The sequence below is a fragment of the Melanostigma gelatinosum genome, assembly GCF_949748355.1.
Source record: "Melanostigma gelatinosum genome assembly, chromosome: 24".
NCBI classification, from domain to species: Eukaryota; Metazoa; Chordata; class Actinopteri; order Perciformes; family Zoarcidae; genus Melanostigma; species Melanostigma gelatinosum.
The window spans coordinates 7,375,039-7,397,505 of record NC_136657.1 but is presented as its reverse complement, the minus strand read 5'-3'; the positions used below and the strand labels follow the sequence as shown (position 1 = coordinate 7,397,505).

The 22,467-nt window shown below is 45.6% G+C and overlaps 1 protein-coding gene across 1 annotated transcript in view; it reads left to right on the top strand.

Annotated features, from left to right (window-relative positions):
- zranb3 (zinc finger, RAN-binding domain containing 3) overlaps positions 1-21,880 on the top strand; it is a 52,426-nt gene extending 30,546 nt beyond the window's left edge. Inside the window, exons 14-21 of the mRNA XM_079296676.1 lie at positions 2,297-2,421; positions 8,723-8,827; positions 11,081-11,223; positions 15,629-15,769; positions 17,721-17,888; positions 18,468-18,660; positions 20,437-20,568; positions 21,221-21,880. Of these exons, the coding sequence (XP_079152802.1) occupies positions 2,297-2,421; positions 8,723-8,827; positions 11,081-11,223; positions 15,629-15,769; positions 17,721-17,888; positions 18,468-18,660; positions 20,437-20,568; positions 21,221-21,319 (1,106 nt within the window). The 3' untranslated portion in view covers positions 21,320-21,880. The remainder of the gene's footprint in view (positions 1-2,296; positions 2,422-8,722; positions 8,828-11,080; positions 11,224-15,628; positions 15,770-17,720; positions 17,889-18,467; positions 18,661-20,436; positions 20,569-21,220) is intronic.
- The last annotated feature ends 587 nt before the right edge of the window (positions 21,881-22,467 follow it).

Genomic DNA, 22,467 nt, shown 5'->3' with positions numbered 1-22,467 from the left:
TTGTAAAACGCTAGTGTCCTGCAAAATGCTTTTGCGTGGCCCATTCCAGCTGAATCCGGGATGAGATCAGAACAGCGTGTACCAGACCCAAGGAAATTGCACCTATGAGGGCGGCAAACATAAAAATGAAAAATATGGACATTGTTCGGGATAGGTCAAGGAGTTAACGTGATGATATCACCTTTTTAAAGTTAAAAAAAAGTTTCAGCATCAAACTGCAACGCAAATTTTAGGCAAACCAGCGGCAGGAATGTAACGACGGTAAATTCTCAATTCAAAGCGGACGTCTCAAATAATAGCCATCTGTGCAGGACGTACTGAGTTTCAATGAAGGTAGATTACTGATCATAAAAGTAGGAGTGGTGAGTGTTAGATGATAGTAGTGCTGTGATGCTGAATATATCAACACAGCAGGTAAAACAGAAATAAAAGCCTGTCTCTAATGCAAGACTGTAAACTAAAGGCCTGATGCTATGGAAGCCCGAAAGGGACATTATTGTTTCTTTGTACATTTTCAGCTCAAGTTTTATATTATTTCCATGTATGTATTTTGCATACACCCTTGTTAACACCTTATTTTGAAAACAGAACGTAGTCACGCATGTATCCTTCATCTATTTCAACCAAGTCCATCACCACCGGCTCCATCTGGGCCGTTTGAATAAAGCTACCGTTGGATGATTTGACCCCAACATATTAAGTCATAAAAACCTTTTTTCTTGTGAAAATAAATTAATGATCTAGTTTTTACCGATGACAAAGCTTGTTTTCGAAAAATAACGGAATAATTAAGTTGGGATCTCGAAATTAAATGTTAAAAGTGAGTGAATCGCAACCCAGTGAGAAAAGCACAGAGAAAAGATCTGTCGTTCGAAATAAACCAACTTTGGCAGAAAACTGTGTGTCCACCTCAGATCCCAGAACTCCTAATTAGAAAAAAAAATTGGAAAATATATTTGCAGGCCCGTCTTTGTACCCACATGTTCTTCTGTCCCTCAACCCTCCCGAAGCTGATTCTGTCCCATGACCACCAGGTACATGGTGGCGCCTGTTCAATGAAAAACTCTTGTGTCACAGACGTCAGCCCGCTTCAGTATTCCCCCCGATTAGCACGCCGAACGGACACGGCGCCCGCAGCCTCGCGGGACGGCAGACAACTGGCCATGCGAAGTGATTTAAGGCAAGTATTATCAGAGTGTTATAGGTCACTGTCTAAATGAAGCGTGGCCGAGCAGCGGCGCTCTCATTTCCCACCGGCTGACCTTTTCTTGCTAGATGCTGGCAGGATGAGCGAGCTACATGGCCGACATTAATGACCCCCCCCGCCCCCCACCCCCTCTCCCTCTCTGCGACCGTCACTTTATCACTCGCTCTCCGTCTCTCCTCCCTCCCTCGCTGCATTTCCACCTTGCTGTTCGGCATATTCCTGAGAGACAAACGTGAGGAGCAAATTGGGGTGTTTCTGTCAAAGAAGCGGGCTTTCACAGAACATTAAAGGCGCAGCTCGGCACGCCGGGAAAAATAGCATTATTTGCTTGAGTCTGAAGAATTGAACCCGGCGCCTGTGTGTTGGACCAAACGTCAACCTAGAGGGAGGTGTTGTAGAGCACAATTGAAGCGTGATTCCACAAATGCACGGCTCATTCTGTCACCTGATAGTTATTCAGACACTGACGCTAAGACCAGTAACCAGCGTGAGGTGCGAGTGTTTCAATCGGGTCCAATTTGTCTTTACTCCATGCTCATTTCTGTCCACTGTTGACGAAGAGGCACATTCAAAATGATTGAAACTTTAAAAAAAAACATCAAGCGTAATTGAAGATATCAGTCTTATATTTTTATATTTTTATATATTCATCTTCCAGCCGTTCGAAACAATCTGCTGCTTTCAAAACGGGAAATGTTTCGACCTCCACGTGTAGGTTGGTTGTTCTATCAACCGGTGATGGCAAGAAGCAAAGTCGACTTCCATTCCTATTTCTATGAAAATGTCAAAGATAATGACTCGACTGTTTTCATTTCCGACTCTATAATCAAGTGTTTGAAAGCAATAAAGCTAAATATCGGGTGGTATGCGTACACATTTTAATGATGCGCGACAAATGTCATATCGTCTCAATATGGTGCTCCGTGTAATAAATGTGGAAAAGCTGCCGGAGTTTAATGCGGCTGCGAGTCATTGCATCGCCAGAGGAGCAAACAGAGGTACCAATAAAGCTGTGAAAGCCAATAATGAGCCAATAATATATACTCGGTGAGATATTAGCCGGCCTCCTTCCTCCCTCTCTGCCCGCAGAACGGAGAGCTGCGGCGTCTCCGTCCGATGCTGACGACGACAACGCCAGCGGCGCCGGCCCCGCCTACCCGGGCCTGCAGTTCTGCGCCAGCCAGTACACAGACCGGATATATCTGTACTCCAAGGTACCGCATCTACCCGTTTGATTGTGCATATTGTATAACGGTTAGACTCGGATGTCTGGTTTTATAGAAGTCTATGAGAATACAGCATGATGTTCATTTGGTAAATTATGATCCATTTAGTGTCAAATTGACCATAAAGCAGGGGATGGTTTAGGGCGGGGCTACCTCGTGATTGGTCGCTACCAAGGCGTTGTCCGTCTTACGGATTTAACCCTTTCGCAGTGTGTTTCCACTTCATGAAAGTCCATTGTAACATTGTGGTTGCCGAATAATAATGTCAGAGTTGTTGGTTGTGCTTAGCTCCTCCCTCTCGTGTGACTTCAAACCATACAATGTTTTTTATGTTACTCGAAGGCCAATGTAGTTCTCACTGATAGATGCCACTAAATCCAACACTGCTCCTTTAATTTACCTTCAATAACTCCCATCATTTTCATTGTAGAGTATCAACATCCTTCACTTTTCCTTTAGGAAACCGCATTCTTGCCTGAGGAGAAGACCAGAGTAAAAAAGTGTGTAATATTTGAATCCGGGCCAAAGAAAAGAAAACACCACATGAAGAAAACAAATATCTACACACATTTTATTGCTGCGAGGTCTGAAACGAATGGGCAAAGAAAGTGTAAACTGAGCGTTAGTGAAAGCCCCGCACACTTACACAACAAAAAATATGTTGGATTTCATCTGTAAAGCCACTCTACGTGACATTTATTCTTTTCTCATGTCAAGTGTGGCCACATTCACCAAATCCGTCCTCACAGTCCACAAAAAGTCGCCGTTGGTGGTGAACACGACGTGCTCGCACTAAGTGATGAATCGATGTTTTGCTCCTCACCAGCTTGTTCCTGTCACATTCAACTGAATGTTCACTCGAGTGAACAAAGCAGCAATTCTTTCATTTTTTGGGGAGTGGGAAGTCTCACTGGGATCAAGATCTCTTTATCAAGATAGAGCTGCAAAACAACAATACAAAACAAAAACAAAAACGGGGGGCGTGCAGTTCCGTCACGCGCTGCCAATTAGCAAACGGGACAGATGTGAGAAGATGGTCGCGGGCAACGTTAAGAAGGTCGGAGTTTAAGAATGACGGTAATGGTGATTTGAAAGAGCTCAAATTGGTCCGGTTACAAGCGGCACTTTGATGGACTTGAAAAGCACGCTCCGTCGTGTCATTATAGGTTCATGAAATTACAGAATATAACCTTAACGCTTGATATTAACCCTGACTGCGACCTGTCTGTTACCAGAGGAACAAGAGCCTGTTGGAGTCACAGAAGGGGAAAGAGGAGCTCTTAATCCATTCACGTTCTTTTATTTATATATATATATTTAAAGGCACAGTGCACCAATTTTGCATAAACGGGAAGTAGTACTCAAGCCTGTGACAGTAGCGCCATAACCCTGATGATGTCATCGTGATGTCATCAGGGTAAGCTTGGCATTGGCTTGAAGACATTTTTTAAACGGAAAGCCTTCATTACAACGTGATGATGACAGACATGGGCGTTTAGAGAGGGTCTTGTTGCATTATGGGAGATGTAGGATAAAGTGTTGTTTTTGAGCTTGACCCATCTACCTTTTGTTTCCCAGCAACAAGGAAGTGTTCCTTTTGATTTATGACGGGTGATTTCACTATCAACAATGCAAATAACATTAATGTAACTTATTCTAGTGCATTATCGCGAAAGACAAAATATGCGGGCTGCGCTGCATAAGCTGGAGACGAAAAGTCTTTTATATATCTTGGCCTCTGCGGCATCGATTTTTTTAAATGTATTTTGCACATCTCCCAACTCTATGGAAGCGTACTGTAGTACTAAATCACTAGAGTGCCCCTTCAACATTATGTTCTCTGTGTTTTTGTAATATAAATGGATGCAAACATTGCTCAAAACATAAAAAACAATTGAACATCTTGCCGCTCTGTTCAAAAAGCAATGAGCAACGGCAACACTGCAGCGCTGCAGTGACGGAGCATCGCACGCCGCTCATAAATTAGTAGATAAACTCCTAACGAGCTCCATCGGTCGGCCCATTTTGAAAGAGCTGACCGAGAGAGAGCAACGACGGCACTGAGCCAGAAAAGGAAGCGGAGACGGTTTGTACCTACAGCAACCAATCATGTTATGTTTTAAACAAACTGCGGGCGGCCTCTCGGCTTTTGTGTGAAGACTCCTGGTCTTTCTTTCAGATCATCATGTAAAATGTCCTTTTCAGGGGCTTTTTTCGTTGACTTTGTGGTGCTTCCTGCACTCGAGACAAAGACAAACTATAGTTTCGCCCCATTCTGACTCTGATTACGCTGCCGTGCATTCTCAGCACTCGTCTTCAGTGCCACTTCGCCGACAGACCTCTGTATTGATCGGACTGTGATACTTACCGCCCTTTTGTTTCATTCATGAGGCATCAGATTCCTACGCCGCTAACGCAGATAAGAGACAAGAGGGTTTTACATAGAGAGGACTGGAGACCTGAGCTGAATCACCGATGGAATATTACCCTGGCGGCAGTAGACCGGCAATAGAAGTGGCCGCTTACGCGTGGCTGAGACGATAAGCCGCGGAGATAAATGTCCCCCGCTGTCGTTTAAATGATAAACTGTAGGAATTCTGGCTGGAAAGCTGTCACATCGGGATAATCCTGGACCAGGCAAAGAAGTCTCACAGGGGGCCGCTCGGTGCACAAGCAGGGGATGATTTGTCACCGAGGGTTTCGAATGAGAAATATTGAGAGTATTAGGAGTTTTATGTCCATTTTCACTGGGTGGTTTGTGTCATGTCAACACCAGGCGTAGCTGACGGGTGGGGTTCATGACGTCATTATGCATTATGTTGTGCATGTTATTTTCCCGTGACTCCCCATATTGACACCATGAAAATCCATAAAAATCTAGAGACAAATATTTGGAGATAAACATCAGGGCTTAAACTGCAAGAGTTAAAGTAAAAGTTATAGGATGATATCCCAAAAAGGAAACTTCTGTTGGCTCAGAGTGCACATTGCTATTAGCATCTAGCGGTCTTGTCTGAGCCCTGGATTTGAATCGGCTGGTGGATCGTTTTTGTGTGTCGAGTCGGGTTTGTTTCGACGGTAAACCACAGCAAGTTCACGCTATCCGTACAAATTTACAGAATAAGGGCGTTTATATGCGCTTAACTTGCAAACAACAGAAAATTCCTACATGCTAACGTCACTCCGTTTTTTTTTTAATGCTAACGTTACTCGTGTGAAGGGGGCTTTTGTGCTACTAAGCCGTGCCACCTGGCGATGGTCTGGGACAAACTCTCAGTTAATTTCTCACGACCTGCAAGAGCTAACTGCATGTAGCCTCATTAGCATTATTTATGCGAGCAGCTTCCTTTTCTCGCTTGAATTCCACATATGTAGCTAGCTTGAGCTTGCAGATGTCTTTAAATGAGAGCTGTGAAGTAAAAAGTGCGACATTGAATGCGACTTAACTTCTCAAAAATAATTAATCTGGTTTCCAGCTAAAGTAACCCTGTCAATATACACGTAACACATACATTGTATTGTGAAAAGTTTTCTGAAATTCATGTATGCCTGAAATATTCAAAGTAATTCACCTTTTTTTTTTCTTTTAAAGAATTATTTGTGCCAGTTCCGTATCCTGTCCTATTTGTCCCAAACATGAGATGAAATCTGAGTTTAATTCATTATAACCCAATGAAATATTAAATCCTGATCGTTGTGAAACATTATTTGTCAATGGGGAGGATAGTGCCCCTCTTTTCACTCTCATCTAGAAAGGCTCTAATTCCTGCTTCATGCTGCAACAGCACAACCCGCTCCGCCGCTCCCCTGAGTCTCCATGATATTTATTTTGCCATAATCCAAATAAACACGTGGGCCTCTGTGCACCGAGGGTACGGCAAGAAAAAAAAAACGTCCTAATGTTGATTTGTATCTTTCAAATCCCTGTGTCAGCCGGCAGGTATTAACCTTTAAACGTAATCTTTTCTCCTGCCTGTCCTCTCTCCGTCCGCCGCGTGCGTGGCTGAAGTGGCTCTGGGTTAGCCGGAATGCATACTGCAGCTTTTACCTAAATTCTCTGCTCGGCCTCTTTCTTGTAAAAAAAAACGTCCCTGATGTTTGGCACAGTCGCTGTCGCCCGAGTGAAGTCAACACCGAGTGTAAGTGGCTTCTCTGCCTTCAAATTGACAGTAGTTAGTGCTAATGAAGCAGTAATAAGCTGGAACATTTTCTTTATTATTATTTATTTTGCAGATACCTCCGAGCTGCGGTGCTGTGATTACCCATAATCACAGCTTCGGTGCATTCTTGTGGGTATATGCCATTTTCTTTATACTTTTCGCAAAACCCTCATTATTTTTGTGTTACTAATGCATGCACACTGTCACAGGAGAAGCATTATCTTCAAAGTGTTCATATATTAGAATAGAAAACAAGTGAGATCACTAACGAGCTCCTTGGTTACCACAAAAAATACCATGGCAACCAAAACAAAGAGTATGCGGCCAGATTACAGAACTTGGATGTAATTGTATACAAGTTCTGCAAGTTGGTGATGAGGAATGTGATTGCTCGGCTGAAAATACCTGAAGGTGATGCAAGTTGAGGTGCCGAACACAATGTAACTAATTAAACGCTATAAACCTGGTTCCTTGGCTCTTAATTATAGAGTGATGGTTTTGGTGCTGTGATTTAGTTTAGTTTATTTTCAAAATGACTACTTCCTTTGTATTCTTTCTTTCTTTCTGTTCTCAGTTGTGTGTAAGACTTTGTAACAATCGAGGCTCCCATTTCTCAACAGTGACAGTGTGTTATTACCCGCAACCTGTTCCACGCATTTCATTCTCATATGCACGTGTACCAGATGTGCATTAGAAAACGAGACCCATGGGCGAATTCACAAAGAATGGATTGCGGCCGCTGTAGAGCCATGAATTGCGCGTCATTTGCAATCCCTATCGGCCCCGTCTCAAGGTCCGATTTACAAAAGCTTTTGCGCGAATTATATTAAAGTGCAAACGCGCCCATAATTTACTAAATGAACATCATGCTGCATTGAAGAAGACTTGAAACTAGAGATTGAGACCATAAACTCATGTTTACAATGTTTACTGAGGGAATAAATCAAGAGAGAAGTAGAGTCATTTTCTCATAGACTTCTATACAACCAGAGGAGTCGCCCCCTGGTGGTCAGTCGAGAAAAAGCACGTTTTAAGACACTTCCAAAAATGATTACAGTTGAAACATGAAAAAATGAAAAGACAGTATGTATGATCTCATGTCCATGTCAACGCGGTAGGATTTGACTTTATCCTGCTAGTTCACAGAAGCCTTAACTTCTGCTATCTGAGAAGGTGATGTTAGCAGTAAAATAAATCCAGCTGATGAGAAAACAGAAAAGACACCCGCCTTCTCTCTTCTCCCTACGACATTTATTTGACAGCGTCTGAGAGGTTTGTTGGCAATCCGTCCCTCTTATATAACCACATTATTACCCTGACATTTATTCTTGCCAGGCAAGTGAAACAGTTACTGCGTCGTCATTCACTAAGCGGCACACGCCTTTGTTACGAAGGTGACTCAGCAGTGAGTCGGGAACCTCCAAAGAACCATGAAGGGACTGTGTGTAGTGTAGTGGTGCCACTGTGTACCGTTAACACTAAGTCTGTTGATCTCTCTCTGCCCTGAGAGGCGATTTTAGCCTGTCTGTTTTTGGCATTTACGCTTAAAAAAAAAAGACAAATAAATCAAAATCTCAGCATTTCGGCTCTAAGATTAATTGCTTTCATTACATCGTGCCATTTATAGTCCCAGTGTGATGAGCTGTAATTCATGTAAACCCCAAATACAAATGATACATTTATATTGTTCATCGTGGTAAAGTTGTGTGTGCAGAAATGAGAACTTTTTCTTCCTTTTGTTGAGTAATTAAATGATTGTAGAGATGATAAAATCCCTACAAAGAAAACTTTAACAGTTCCATTTAAAGGGCCAGTTCACCCAATCTGGTATCCAGCCATGCTAATAGTGTTATTGATGCGATTTTAAATATGTCATTGCATTTTTGTTATCGAGGTTTACAGTTTGCGGAGAAAGAGAAGAGAACATTTCATCAATAATGCAAATTAAATAATAATAATTGGAAAGATTCCCTTTAGAATTCCTTGCATTCAAAAAAACTAAATGTGTATTTTTATATGTCTATATCTCAGTAGTAGCAAGAGTAAGAGTGATGGTGCTATTAGCAGCAGCGGTAACAAATCCTTTTGCTTCAGGCTGTCCTCTTCCTCTCCGTCTCCTCATGTGCTAGGACGGGACTCCGTTGAACCTGAGCTTCGTCCCCCTGGACATCAAGCTAACCAACTGGGACGAGCTGCCCGAGGCCTTCCGCCAGCGCCGGGAAAATCAAACGCAGGTCTGCGCGCATGAGGCGCTTTGATATTCATGGTGGGCGTGGGCGTGCATGTGGGGGGGGGGGGGGCGGCGGAGTGTTTGCACAAGGGACGTGCAGCTAGTTAATGTGTCATTACTGCAGAAAACGCCTCGGAGGAGGGATTCAACATGGTTGCAATATGTGCCAATATTTCCTCCTTTTGATTGATTAGAAAGATATCAAAGCATATGACTTCACATCAGTTCCAAGATGACAGAAAATTCTACATCATAGTCTGCAGGGCTATCTCGCCAATTCCACTGACCCAGTGAAGACGAGGCACACGGCTGCACGGGGTTATAAAGCAGATGTGTGCATTACAGCCACGTGAAACTAATGACACCCATGATGATGATGATGATTATGATAAGGAGGAGGAGGAAGAGCAGCAGCGCGGCGTTGGGAGCCTGACGGATTGGTGGTAGCGCGGACGCCCACTTCCACCACTGCAGGGCCTGAAGTGGGAGAGGGAGGAGGCGTTGGGAGGGAGAGGGGTGATGGAGGAAAGGAGAAAAGAGAGGGGGAGGTGTGTGTGTGTGTGGGGGGGGGTGTTCGGGGCCAGCGAGAGAGAGAAAGTGCCGCTTTATGGCGGCCGTTAAACGAGACGGATCATCGCCTCAAACGACCCCGCGCGCCACCCGACCAATATTAAATCCTGCAATCTGCCGCGGCGGTAACCCGGAGCCGCCGACAGACACCCCGGGCCTGTCGCCTTGTTTATGTTGCTTTGTAAAACGCAGGCGTGAGTTGCATCCGCGCCCCGACCCATCATTCACGCCCCTTGTTTACACTCCAATTGTCCATCAAAATCAATAGCAGGCAGGCGGTGGGTAGAGAGCTCACCTGCACTCTGCACAAGCAAAGAGAGGCAAACAAAAATTTGAAATTATATCAGAATAATCTTTTTAAGGGAATGAATAATGTATCTATAATGAGGCTAGAACAGGTGGGCACTGTACATCAAACGTGACTCAAACAGGAGTTAATAGCGTATTTGTTGGGCACTATTTTCAGCGGCGGATTAATCCACATTCGGTGCTCCAGTGGGTGATTCCAGCAGCAGGATGGTGTATGCGGGATTGAGTCAAGATAAACTACGTGTGTGTGTGTGTGTGTGTTCAGGGTTATGAAGGTGTCGGCCGGTAAACAACGTGGCTCAGCAACAGTTTTTTACACAACCAATGCAGCGCTATGGCACAGAGGAAGAAGATACATCAGGCTTTGATACACAAACATTACGTGATAGAATACATTCATTTTCATGGTATTTATTTATTTATTTATTTGGCAGTAAGACTTCTACAGAATATTGCCTTCATCCAGCCTGACAGTGATGAATCTAAGCCCTCCCAGTTTCCGCCCACACGATGTCTGATACTCACCTATTAACCCCCGGCCGACCGTCGGAGTAGCATGAAGCTGAAAACGGCATCCCACTCTCCTCCTCAGTCACGACTTCTGACATCTGATCCGGCGCCTCGACTCTCTGATGACCTCGCCGAGCTGTTGCCATATTTCTGAAGCTTGTCCGGAGTCTTCAGCTGCGCCGGGCAAACCCGGTCTTTGTGGAGCCGGGTTTTCCTCGATCAGTCGGTTCGTTACGTCCAACCTGCAGCACTTTGACCTCTGATCTTTCCCTCGGCTCACTTCCAAGTGCCTTCATCGGAATATCAGCCTCTAGTTACCTTATTTTAATCTGCTGCCTTTGATGGGTATTATTTCGATCAAAATAAACCACAATTCCACTTCAAAAACGTCAACAAAGCAAACCTTGCTCTGAATAGTTTGTTTTCACTCAAATAATCATTTTTATTGTGAGAGTAGCTATCATCCATGGGGAGGAAAAAAAAAAGAAGCTCTCCGGCATCATATACGTAGCTAAATTGCCCATTAGGCCGTGGTGCTTGGTGTGCTGTTTGTTATTTTGCCAGTGGATTTTCTTTGAATCCTTGACTTGGCTAAAAGCATATACAGCTCTCTCTTGCTTTGATGGGGTTTTATTCAGCTGTCTGGAAGACTGTCTCCTCGTGTGTGTCAGTGTCTCTGCTCTGCAGGTTTAGATTGTTTGTTTCGAAAGTGTATTTTCCAAAATTGAAATACAAAACAACAAAAATATTTTGCCCCAATATCCAAACTATGAATTTGTGTTGAAAGACGAAGGCTCCAGTGTTTTTCTTTTTCCGTTTTTAGCTTGAAATTGAATTTGAAGTGAGGTGTCTTGTGCCCCCCCCTCAGGTGCTGAGGTTCGTTCAGGAGTGGAGCAGCCTGGCCGCCATGAAGCAGAAGCTGCTTCGACGCGGCGGCCTCCTCTTCCACAGCCCCATTCTGGGCCTGCAGCAGCTGGCCGCCGCCCAGCGTCCTCACGCCAGCACCAAGAGGTCAGACTCTAGAGAGGTCTCACATGGTGCTGCAGTAAAAGCAACAATCGACATTCAAATAGTTTCTCTGCTCTAACGTGAGCTGCAGTCGTTAGCATATCCGGCTAACTAGCTTAGTACGTACACGAGCAACCCTGCAGGCAGACTGATGTTAATAATACACATATGATCATACTATGTATTCACAGTTATGGTTACAGACTCTCTCTACCTCCTACTGCTCATATTTTGTGTGTGGTTCATTTGCCAAAAAAAAGACAAAACGCACAATATGCAATACTAGAGATGAATTTGACTGATGGCATTGTTTTTTTCTTTCCAAATGTTCTATAAACATCGCAGTGATATCGTTGTCGTGAATTCCTTTGGCCACGATAATCGTGTCATGAAAATCTGGTATTGTGAAAGCCCTAGTGGATTCAGGACCCTTTATTTATTTTTTTCTAAAATGATTGAAAAACGTTCGTAAATCTTCCCATCATGTGACTATATCTGTCAGCCGTAACGAGGGGACAAACGCGTCTCCCCCCCCCCCCCCCCCCCGAGAGCTAATTTGACCGAGCGCCCCCTGTTGTGCCAGCTCAGCGATAATTTGAACATGCTGGAAACAGCGGGACGAATTAGCTCCCGACGTTAATGTCAGAAACCGGAAAAAGCAACGTGTGAGATTTCACAGAGACACTGGCAGATTTGTAAATACTAACGTCGTGGAAGGCTCAATAGTGTGTGTGTGTGTGTGTGTGTCAAAGGGTGTCAGCGGAGGCAGAAGAGAGGATGAATTGATGTGTGAGTGTGTGTTTTTCTTCTTTTTTTTTGACAAACATGCATTGTTGCTGGCACACTAATTACAGCTGGCTTGGATCGAGGCACGGAGAGTTTGCCAATGACAGGGTAGACTCTCGCTCGTGTGTGTGTGTGTGTGTGTGAGTCCGCAAGAGTGTTTCTCAACCTTGGGGGGACGTGTTTGGGTGCATGAACCTAATCAAGGTGTGAGTAGGAGGCAATTGGCCCGACTTGATTTGATACCCGTCTGATTTATTCGCTAATCAGAACCAATCAAGCTCCGGCTTCGGCTCAGCGGGGCGGTTCGCCGCTCGGCTTTCAGCGGCCCCCGGAACTTGATTCACTCTGCTCTGGGTTTTTCCCCCAGTGCCGCGGATGTTGTTGTCGTCGGCGGCCACTCGTGGTGATTTGCGGTGATTTCAGAGAAGTTCAGGGGATTTTAATCGGGTTTGTATCCTGCACAAGTGCGCTTCGTTGCTGGGATTACTGCACACGTTGCCGAGGAAACGGACCACTGCTTCGTCTTTATAATAGAATAAGAATGCACAAGAACTTTCCTTCACGCATGTTTGCATCCTAATTCTCTTCATAATGGTAGCTATTTGGTTCCAAAAGAACACATAGAAGGTTGACTGTTGTACAGGTGAGGAATATTTCAATGTAATTGGTGAAAGATGACGTCGACTGCAATCATACAGACAAAATCATTGGACGATATTATTTGCCCAGAATTCAGAAATCATAGACTGCAGCACGGTGTCTGAGAAGATGGAAAAATAGATAAGTAATCAGAACATTTGGCTGAGAATATGTAGAGCCCTTTTATGGACGTCACCATAAGAACTTCTTACTCCAGCGATTCAGCGCTGCACCTCCAAAAGAACTGAGACTTGAATAAGTCACACGGCGAAGAAAAAAACCTCGATCTCACCCTTGCCGTTATGCAATCTTTCATGAGACACCCGCTGCCTGATAAACACCCACAGCTTTCAAACTCCACACCTCCAGTTTGTAACACAGTTTGAAGTCTCGAGCCGAAACTGGGGAGAGGCAGGGTTATTTTCTCAGACCGTGTTGACACTATTTTTGTAATTGCCTCTCCATAAAGTAGTTTTAATTGTTACTGGCGGAGTCCGCCTTTCCTGTGCTGGATTCCAGTGGCCACAGGTGTGTCCTGATCAACCACGACTGAAATTAGATTATGTTAGGTTAGTATGTTGGGTTAGTATACCTCTCGTTTGTTTGATTTTCGCACAGCTGAGCAGGGCCCGGCCCCCGGCGCTGAACCCGCGGGGGCCGGGCCCGGTAGGAGCCGGGCTGCCGTCTGCGGCTCTGCGGGTTCCGCTGTCGGCGAACCGGCTGCCGCCACCGGCCTGCAGCAGCGCTCCTGCAGCTGGGCGTCAAACGAAAACCATCCGCCGCGGCCGAGTTATCTTTCAGGCATAGTTTGACTTTTTTATTTTTTTTGAAATACACTTATTTCCTTTTCTTGCTGGGAGCTAGAGCAGAAGATTGACGCCACTGTCATGTCCGTACAGTAAATATGAAGCTATCACCGGCAGCCGAACAGTTACCCGGCAACAAGCGGAGACTTAAGGACGCTTCTGCTCCGCGCAGAGAAATGCTCCTTGTAAAAAGCACAAATTAGCAAACGGACAGGGAAGTGGTATCAGTCTTCTCCTCCGACTCTGGCAAGAAAATGAGAGTGCATTTCTCAAAGTGTCAAACTGTGCCTTTTAAAGGGGACACATTGTGAAGAAGTAACTTTTTCAGTGCTTGTGCACACACATTTGGGTATCTGGAGTGTACCAACTCTGAAATAACATGACTCAGTCAGTTTTTTGTGGGCCGCCTAGATGAGAAAACTAGCCAATCAGCCAATCAGGTTTGATCCCCCTTCCTATGTCACATGCAGGCTCATTAGAATATACCGCCCCCCCACAAGCACCCAGCTGCATGAACAACATGCAAACACACATCCACGCTCTCTCCCAGGAGCGCCGCTGGACTCCAGTTTAGCGCGAGGTGTCTCGTTTCATCCTCTGCGCCGGGACCGTTTGAAGCAGAGGGAGCTCGTGTGTTTGAGACTCGCCTTCTTCGTCATCTCCCCACAGCTTCCAGAGAAACTTCTCCTCTTTGATGTGTCTCCCTCCTCCACTTTCTACCTCCTGTCATCTCTTCCTGTATTTGTTTTCTACCTACTTTCCATCCGACTCCCAGACACAGTATTCTGTCCAGATGGAGGTTCAGTGAAATGCATGGAAATGTCAGTGTGGGGCCCAGTGGAGATATTAAAAGCTAAGCTTAACAGTGGCAACACCTTCCTGTTTAAATAGCTGGGTTTCATGGAGGCTCGTGTTTCATTCGTAATCAGGGAGACGGTGCGGTCAGAATAAAAACACATTCAATTAAATAACCCATTCATATTTAGGTAGACATTACTCCCTATATCTTTATATATATATATATATATATACACACAGTATATCATAGTTTTTTACTGCTATATTAAAGCTCTACGTAACGGTTAGTGACACGGCCACACCGCGCAATGGCCGCCTCCCCATCCGTCTTTTCTTACCTCGTCCCTTGCTTCTTCTTTTTTTTTATAACTGCTGTTTTGTTTGCGTCATTGACACAATCCATTTATGCACATGGGGGTAAAAGGTTATACCTACTGTACGTACAAGAAGGCTGAATCTTTGCCAGTTATCCAATGAGAACGAGACACCTCGAACAGAGAAACTTCAAAATAAAAGTACAGAACAAAATGTTACACAAGCCGCAAAAATCATCACGCGGCCACGGAATACCGTCGCAAAACCGATACGAAAGAATAATAAAAATATCAGCCGGCCCACTTGAGTCGGCAGACATCCAGTCTGGCAACGTGTCTTCGAGCAGAACACCCGAGTCCCCAACTGCAGGTGTGTAGTAGCTAAGCCTGATCTCTGACCTGCCTGTAGAGGCGGCCACAGAGAGGATAATTGCTCCGAGGGGGCCATTAGAGTGTTGTATCTTCCTTCTGTGGAAAGCCTTAATGTTACCTGGGGACGTTTGGTGATTGGTCACTTTTCTCTCAAGACCACAGCAATTTTCTTCCACCTAGAACAAACGAGTCCCCCCCCCCACCCCCCTCACCCCCCTAACTCTTTTTCTCCTCCTGCATTTCGTGTCAACGCCCCGGGGTCATTTTAATCCTGTCCAGATTGAAGTGCACTGTTTCATGGGATCCTCGACCTGCACACCCAGAGCATCTGTATTACAAGCGCCATAAAAACCAGTGGCGAGGTGGATGGATGAGATGATTGACGATGCCTGTGGGGAAATTAGATCGCTGCAGCAGCAAAAAGAGCCTCAGCGCGGGGAGGAGGACAAACGGAATGCAAGCAAATATGTATAATTTAATAATAAGCAATGAAAGTAGGAGTTTCTGCATTTAAGCACAGTTTTGGAAAATATAAACCCGCATCTGGCATCAGATTTCCCTTTTTAGCTGCTACTAACGCCGTTTGTGAATCTATCTCCTTCTGCACCGACATGCGAATCTGCTGTCTTCAAACTCTTTGGTTACACAAATCCGCCGATCCTTCACGGCCCCGTTTCATCCCATTTTTCACAGGTACCTCAGCAAGGACGAGGTGGCCCAGGCCTCCCTGAGCAAGGCCCAGCAGGAGGGAGGCAGCGTCCGCCTGGTCACCAAGGAAAACTTCTTCGCAAAGAGGAGGTCCGCCGCGCCGCTGACGCCACCCGCTTCGGAGAGGTGGGTGAAAGGGCGGCTGTGTGGGCGGATGTTCGCGGCAAGGAGAGGTCGAGCCGTGCTCGGATCTTGAAAAGTCCTAAATAGCCTCCTCCTCTAGGCTCAAAGCTTCACAGTAGCTGCTGTACACTGCAGTTATTTTTGTACAGTATTTAGAACCAACGGATCATGGCCAGCCTTGTTTGTGGTTTTTAACGATGAGGTTTCATGGTCTCTACATGAAGGTGGTTTGTGCAAACACGCGGCTTCGCCTTTAGGGGTTTCGGTCTATTTTCATTTTCCTTCCCATAGCTGTCTCCATGGAGATCTGTGGGAGCGGCACAAAGGCCTGCTGAGCGTGTTGGTACAGTAAATAAAGACCCGAATACGATCTGCTGTGTGAGATGCAACCTGCTCAGCCCCAGGATGGAATATCACCATGACAACCTACAGCAAACGGTGTTCCTCATATGGACGCAGCAGCTGCTGTTCCACTCGCATGTCTGTGACGGAACATGAGGTGTCTTAAAGGGGGCCGTCTGAGAGCAGTACCTCTGAAAATACAACGTTTAAAGCTAACATTTAGATCAGCTTTTATGACAATTTACGTGACGACAATGTCTCCAGTCCAGGGTGAGTTTCCGCCATTTCGCACATTTATTGTTTATTTCGAGGTGTTATTTGCCAACAGTAACACGTCCAACCCATTGTGGCACAAATCGCAGGTTTTCGCTTTAATATCACCAATGTTAAAACGGAGATGCACCAGATTGTCTCAAATTAAATCTGGTGTGGTCGCAATCCCAAATACAACAGAGTCTTCCTCCCGTTCAGCAGCAGCGAGCACTCGGCAGCGTCAGATGTTGCTCCTCTCCCGTGCCTCTTGGTTTCCTTTGTTAGGAAGCATCGGGGATCAGCTCGCTGGTAAACACCGGCAGGCTGTTTGAAGCACGAGTCACCTCACACTGCGGCGCTGAGCTGCCAACATGCTCACTTGCTTTGTGCATGTATGAATTGAAATGACTTTGAAGATAAATGTGATGCACACGTAATAATTAGTTTTAATTACATTATTATGTGATTTTTTTTTTCTGGCTAATGCATTCAACATTTGCCGTCACAAAAACATATTTCTGGGTTACGTTTATTTTCTAAAGTACCATATTTTCACCATTCTCAGTTTGGGCACACCAGTAAAAAATAAAAAAAGGTCTATCTGTCTCTCTTTCATCCACTAGCTGTTGCTGGCACAGTATTTGTCTCTTGGTACTTCCAGTTCTTAGTATCTTCTCAACTTTGAAGCAGCGAGGCTCCTTTTTTTAGAGTTTTTTTCTTCTCCATTTCAATGATTAAATCTCACTCTGTAGTGCTGTGTCTCTTTGTTCCTCTCTCTCTCTCTCGCTCTGTCTGAATTGTAAACCACAGGGAAAGAGAATTTAGTCCATCTGTCACCACCAACGTGGCTCTAGCACCCTGCTGGGACAACATGGCCAAATGCCCAAACTCACTGTCCTCTGCCAAAACTGCATACACATACACACACTTGAAATGTTCTACAGATGCATTCACACACAGTATGTAGACATTTTCCACACACACAGAAGCCATATGTCCATCAACTCTGCATCTGCAGCACACACATGTGTTTTTTCGACGTGTTCACCCACACTTAGGTCTGCTGCGTTCACGTCTTACCATATTTACAGTCGTGTTAGTTGTCTAAGCATTGCATAGCTTAACATATGTAACGCTAAAGTGTGCTCTATTATACATTTAAATTTTATTAGAACCGGCTTTTATGTCTAAATATTTCTGTTGCACATGCATGTCTTTTTATATCAATGATATTTTCAGGAAATGTTTGCTGTAGTGTCCTCTGTGTCTAACGTGAAACATAATAATCAATGATTCTACGAGTTTGTCTTCATTAAGCAAGTTAATGTGATAGATTTCTTTCTCTGTCCGTGTGAGGCAGCCAGGACGGGGAGTCCTCTAAGACTGAGGAGGAGGAGGAGGAGCAGCTGCCGTCAGAGTCCGGCTTCCTGCAGGCAGTGGACAGTGAGGGTGTCCCTCTGTGTCTGTCCTGCCAGCAGGCCTGCTCCACCCCCGGCGGGGCCTGGGACAGTCTGTTCTGCAGCCACAGGTATGGCGACGCGAACTGCACCCAGTTCAGAAGCTGTATACAAGAGGGGCGGGGCTTACTGCAATGGGGACACTCCATGTCGTCTTTGGCGAGATGTCGGTCAAAGAAATGCATATTGAAATAACTTTCAAATAGTTCGCGTCTTGGTTAAACTTCCCGACAACCGATTGTCATGTGCCATCTGGCACCCTTAAAAATTCAGTTATACTCAGAGTTTTTGTGCAAAACAAGCTCGAAATCAAGATCAATCCACTGCATTTTAACATAAATATCAACAATGTTTTGAATGGAAAGTGGAAACATTTCTGCTCGTAGTCTTGCCGCCCGTTTAAGGTAGAAATCCAATTCCCGTGAGTGGTTTTCAACGACCAGATTCACGTCCGATCCTCCGCTCCTCTGTACCTGACTTTGATTGAACTTCCACACAATGATGCGCGGCCCTCAGCTGAATCCAACCACGGCAGTAAAAACCACAATAACAACATTCTTCTGGCGTCTGACGAAAAAGAAAGAATCTCAACTGTTTCGGGTTGAAAATGGTAAGATTCCAGTCGGGGATATGTTCATGTTCCCCCGCAGGTGCCAGGAGGAGTTCCAGCTGCGCTCCAGCCAGACGTACATGCGCTCGCGGGTGCTGGAGGCGGAGCGCGGCGTCTGTCAGCACTGCGGCCTCCACGCCCACGACCTGTTCCTGAAGGTCCACGACGCCCCGCCCCCCCAGCGCAAGGACATGCTGGAGAACACCTGGCTCGCGCAGCTGTCACTCAAGCAGGTCGGACATATTTATTTTTGCGTCTTACAGATATTTTAATGGAGGAGAGATGGAGTCCATTGGCTGTGCGTTCTAAGGAAACAGCAACCTTCAGTATCAGAAACGCACACATCCTCTTGATGTACTCTTCTTTCAACCCACACACACACAGCCGAAGGGCCAGCTCCCAGTAAATGGATTGCTGGGCCCATTGATTTCCAGTGCCAGGCCTCGACCAGTAAGCCTGTTTGATTTGGTTGGCTGTTATTCTGCAAAGCCAACCCCCCCCCCCCCCTCGTCTCCTCTCTCACACACACACACACACACACACTCCCTCCTTCCCTGTGCCGCCGGCAGCTGCAGGAGCGCCGATCGATGGGCCGAGCTTTGGCTCATTCTTCGGTTCATACCGGGGGTTCTGGTGTGTGTGTGTGTGTGTGTGTGTGTGTGTGTGTGTACATGCTTATGTGTACGTACGTGCGAGTATGTCAGAATTTTGCCACGTGTGTGTAAGGCCTTTAGGTGCCTGTCAGCAGTATTTAGTTGTGTGTGTGTGAAGTAGTGAGGTCTGGTGTTGCAAGGTGCATGGTTTTGGCACAAAAGCAGGTCCAATTGGAGAGGGAGGGAGGGAGGGAGGGAGGGGGAGAGGGAGAGAGAGAGAGAGAGGCCTTAATGTCGGCAGAGTAGCACTCAAAGCAGGAAAATGGATTTTTCGCCCTGAACTCTTCCTACCAGGCTTCTCACTCGTTCTAATTCTAAAAAGTCATCTCTTGCTTCTCCGCTTGCTTACTCTCACGCTCACTCTGTGTTCCGTTCTTTTATTCTCAATGTTCCCAGAGTTTTCTCACTGCTATACGATAGACGTTGTTGCGTCTGCCTGCGTATGATTAGTATAGATTTAATGAGTAAATCGGAACATATAGCTTTATTTAGATTTCATATACGTCCTCTGCAATCTATTTAGGTCAATGCGACATTTGTGCTGAAACACTTTGCTCAGTAATAACAATGGGAAGTCACATATAACAATTTCCTAGCATTTTAAACATTATGCTGACCAAATGACTTGACTTTTGTGGTATTTACGTGTATTGTTGAATACCAGTTATTACAAAGCTAGCACTAGCTTAAAACATTCGTAGTTATTACCGTGTGGTTTATTTAACCTCATTGCTGTGTCTTAATCAGGCAGACGTTCATGTGCATGGACTGCCCTTTATGTAGGCCGATAACATTGTGCTGGTTTATATAGCCGGCGCTGAGTTATCCGACGGTGACGGATAATAGAGGGTCAAAGTTCACCGTCATCGATTTGGAGCAAATTATTGTTGTAATCACACTTGAAGCCATACAGGCTTACGTTAACCTCGGCATTTTCAACCCTTAAACCTTCCGTTCATTATTTCCTGTTGTAGATTTCCACCACTTATGTGCCTCCCTGTCATGTGTGCTCCTCAAGACGTATTTGTTTCTATCCTCTTTTATTGTGAAGCGCATTGCAGAAGTGCCCCTGCGGTGCAGAGATTTGTTTAGCACGAACGCCTCCGCTCGCTCGTGTGTGTGTGTGCGGAAAAATAACAATTTAGGTCACTTTAGCACTCGGAGAAAGACTTGAGCTTCGCCAAAGACATCACATCGGTTTAAAAAAAATAAAGAACTCCGGAGTAGATGGATTGTGTGGGAGGGCGGCGCAATCACAGCTTGATATTTGTTTTTGTTGGCAATTTAGAGCGGTGCGAGCAAAAAACATCCAGCCCGGCGCACTGAGGCGCTCACTGTTTCTTTCTGTTCCCACAGCTGAACGAGATGATCCGGGCTCCGGTCGAAGGAGACTTCTGGCAGGTCGACCACATCCGGCCGGTCTACAGCGGAGGAGGACAGTGCTCTCTGGACAACCTGCAGACGCTCTGCACCGTGTGCCACAAAGCCGTACGTGCACACACACACACACACACACACACACACCGCATCCCTGCACCCATAACAACCGACTTTCAGAGGCAAAGGGGCTTAAGGGGCCAAAGCAATTTGTCTAACATTTAAGGTCGCACACTGGACGGACCTCTCCTTTATCCCCGGCCTCATCACTCATGTTGAGGATCATACGTGGTGGCGGTAATGTGATACATGGTCAAGCACATTGATCAAACGTCACGAAGCTATATATTGGCCGTAATATCATCACATGATGTGCCGGTGTGACATATTGATATATGGCGTTTGTTGCCTTCGGGATCATCTCCCCTTCTTGAGCTCCTGCCTTCGATATTTCATAATCGCGGACACTTCTTACAAAAAAACAAAAAGTATAACCGAGCTTTTCATTGTCTCCTAAAATGGGCTTTGCTTTCACGCCGGATTTTTTATTTCTTTTGTCAGAGTGGGTGTCTGTTTGGAACACGTCGGACGCGTATGAACCGACGCGAGGAGCTGCTCGTTCCGATAAGGGGATCCTCTCGCCATTTAACGCCGCTACTCGAGACGCTTTAATCTAGAGAGGCTCGATGTATCGACCTTTTTTCTTTTTTCTCTTCTTACATCATGTTCCTCTCTCGCTCTCTCTCTCTCTCTCTCTCCACAGAGGACGGCTCGGCAAGCCAAGGAACGCAGCCAGATGAGGAAGAGCGTGGCAGCCTCCAAGGTTGCGTCAGATATCAGCAGGTTCTTCGTGAGGAAATGAGAGGTTTAGTAAGGATTGTTGTAACTGTATAATGTCTCTAAATCACATTGCCATGCTTTCTGACAGCGTGGAAGGAGATGATTCCTCGGTCACGTTTAAGTATCAGAAATGCGGCTCTCTCTGACAGATTAGGATAAAAGAAAGGGCCGGACTTCCTCTACTTTTCCTCTACATCCATTTGCGAAGAGATCAGCGCCGTCCCGTTGGACTCGGCCGCACCTGTGGAGATTTACCCTAAAAATGTTTTTTGTTTTTTAAACAACGAAAGAAAATCATGACGACTGCATGAAATGCTAATTCAGCCAGCTCCCCTTTTCGTCCCCGAACCGTCACGGGCACGGTAGTTTTGATTTATGACGGCCCACTTTCTTTTTTGTGCCCGAGGCGGAAATGAAATGGAGCAGGTTGTTTAGAGAGAGATGCTGCTATTTAAATTTTTTTGCAAACTTAGGGCGGAAAAGTAGTATGAACTCGGGGTGGGGGGGGCTTTGTGATTAAAACTTTACCAGAAAAGCGCAAGTGTCCTCATTTGCGCCACCTCAACAAGCAGCGCCTTGTACATCTTCCTCTCTCTTTTTTTTTTGTTTTTGGAAGATGGATGAACCAGTGAAATAAAGAGCCTGTTCTCATCCTGTCTCATGGTGTCTCCTTCCGCTCCGCCGCGGCCTCGGACTGTAAATACACCAAAAACGTCGTCGGCTGCTCGAACGAGCAAGCAAATCGTGTCATCGCCCCGAGTCAAGAACATCATCGTCCACGCATCGGCCTCTTCAGCCGTGCTTGATGATCTGGGGAGAGCTAAAGTCAGTCAGGAGGGCTATGTTTAGAGAGACGGAGAGCCGAGTTACTATGGAAACAGGGCTTCAGGTTCAGCAATGTGGGGGATATTGAATTCTCTTCTTGTGAGAGTTATACAATGAGCCAGACAGACATCAGAAAACTCCAATCAATACCAGCAGGCTCCTGGAAAAAGGAGGCCGTCGCATTCCTCCGCGGTGGAATATGACGTCCACCCTCTCGGGCGGTCGGCGGATTGTCCTCGCCATTTGTCCATCCGTCAGCCAGCTAACTCTGAGCGCAGCGTATTTGTTGTAAAAGTTCAAAAATTAAAAAATAAATAAAGATTCCCTGGCAGCCCCCAACTTCCC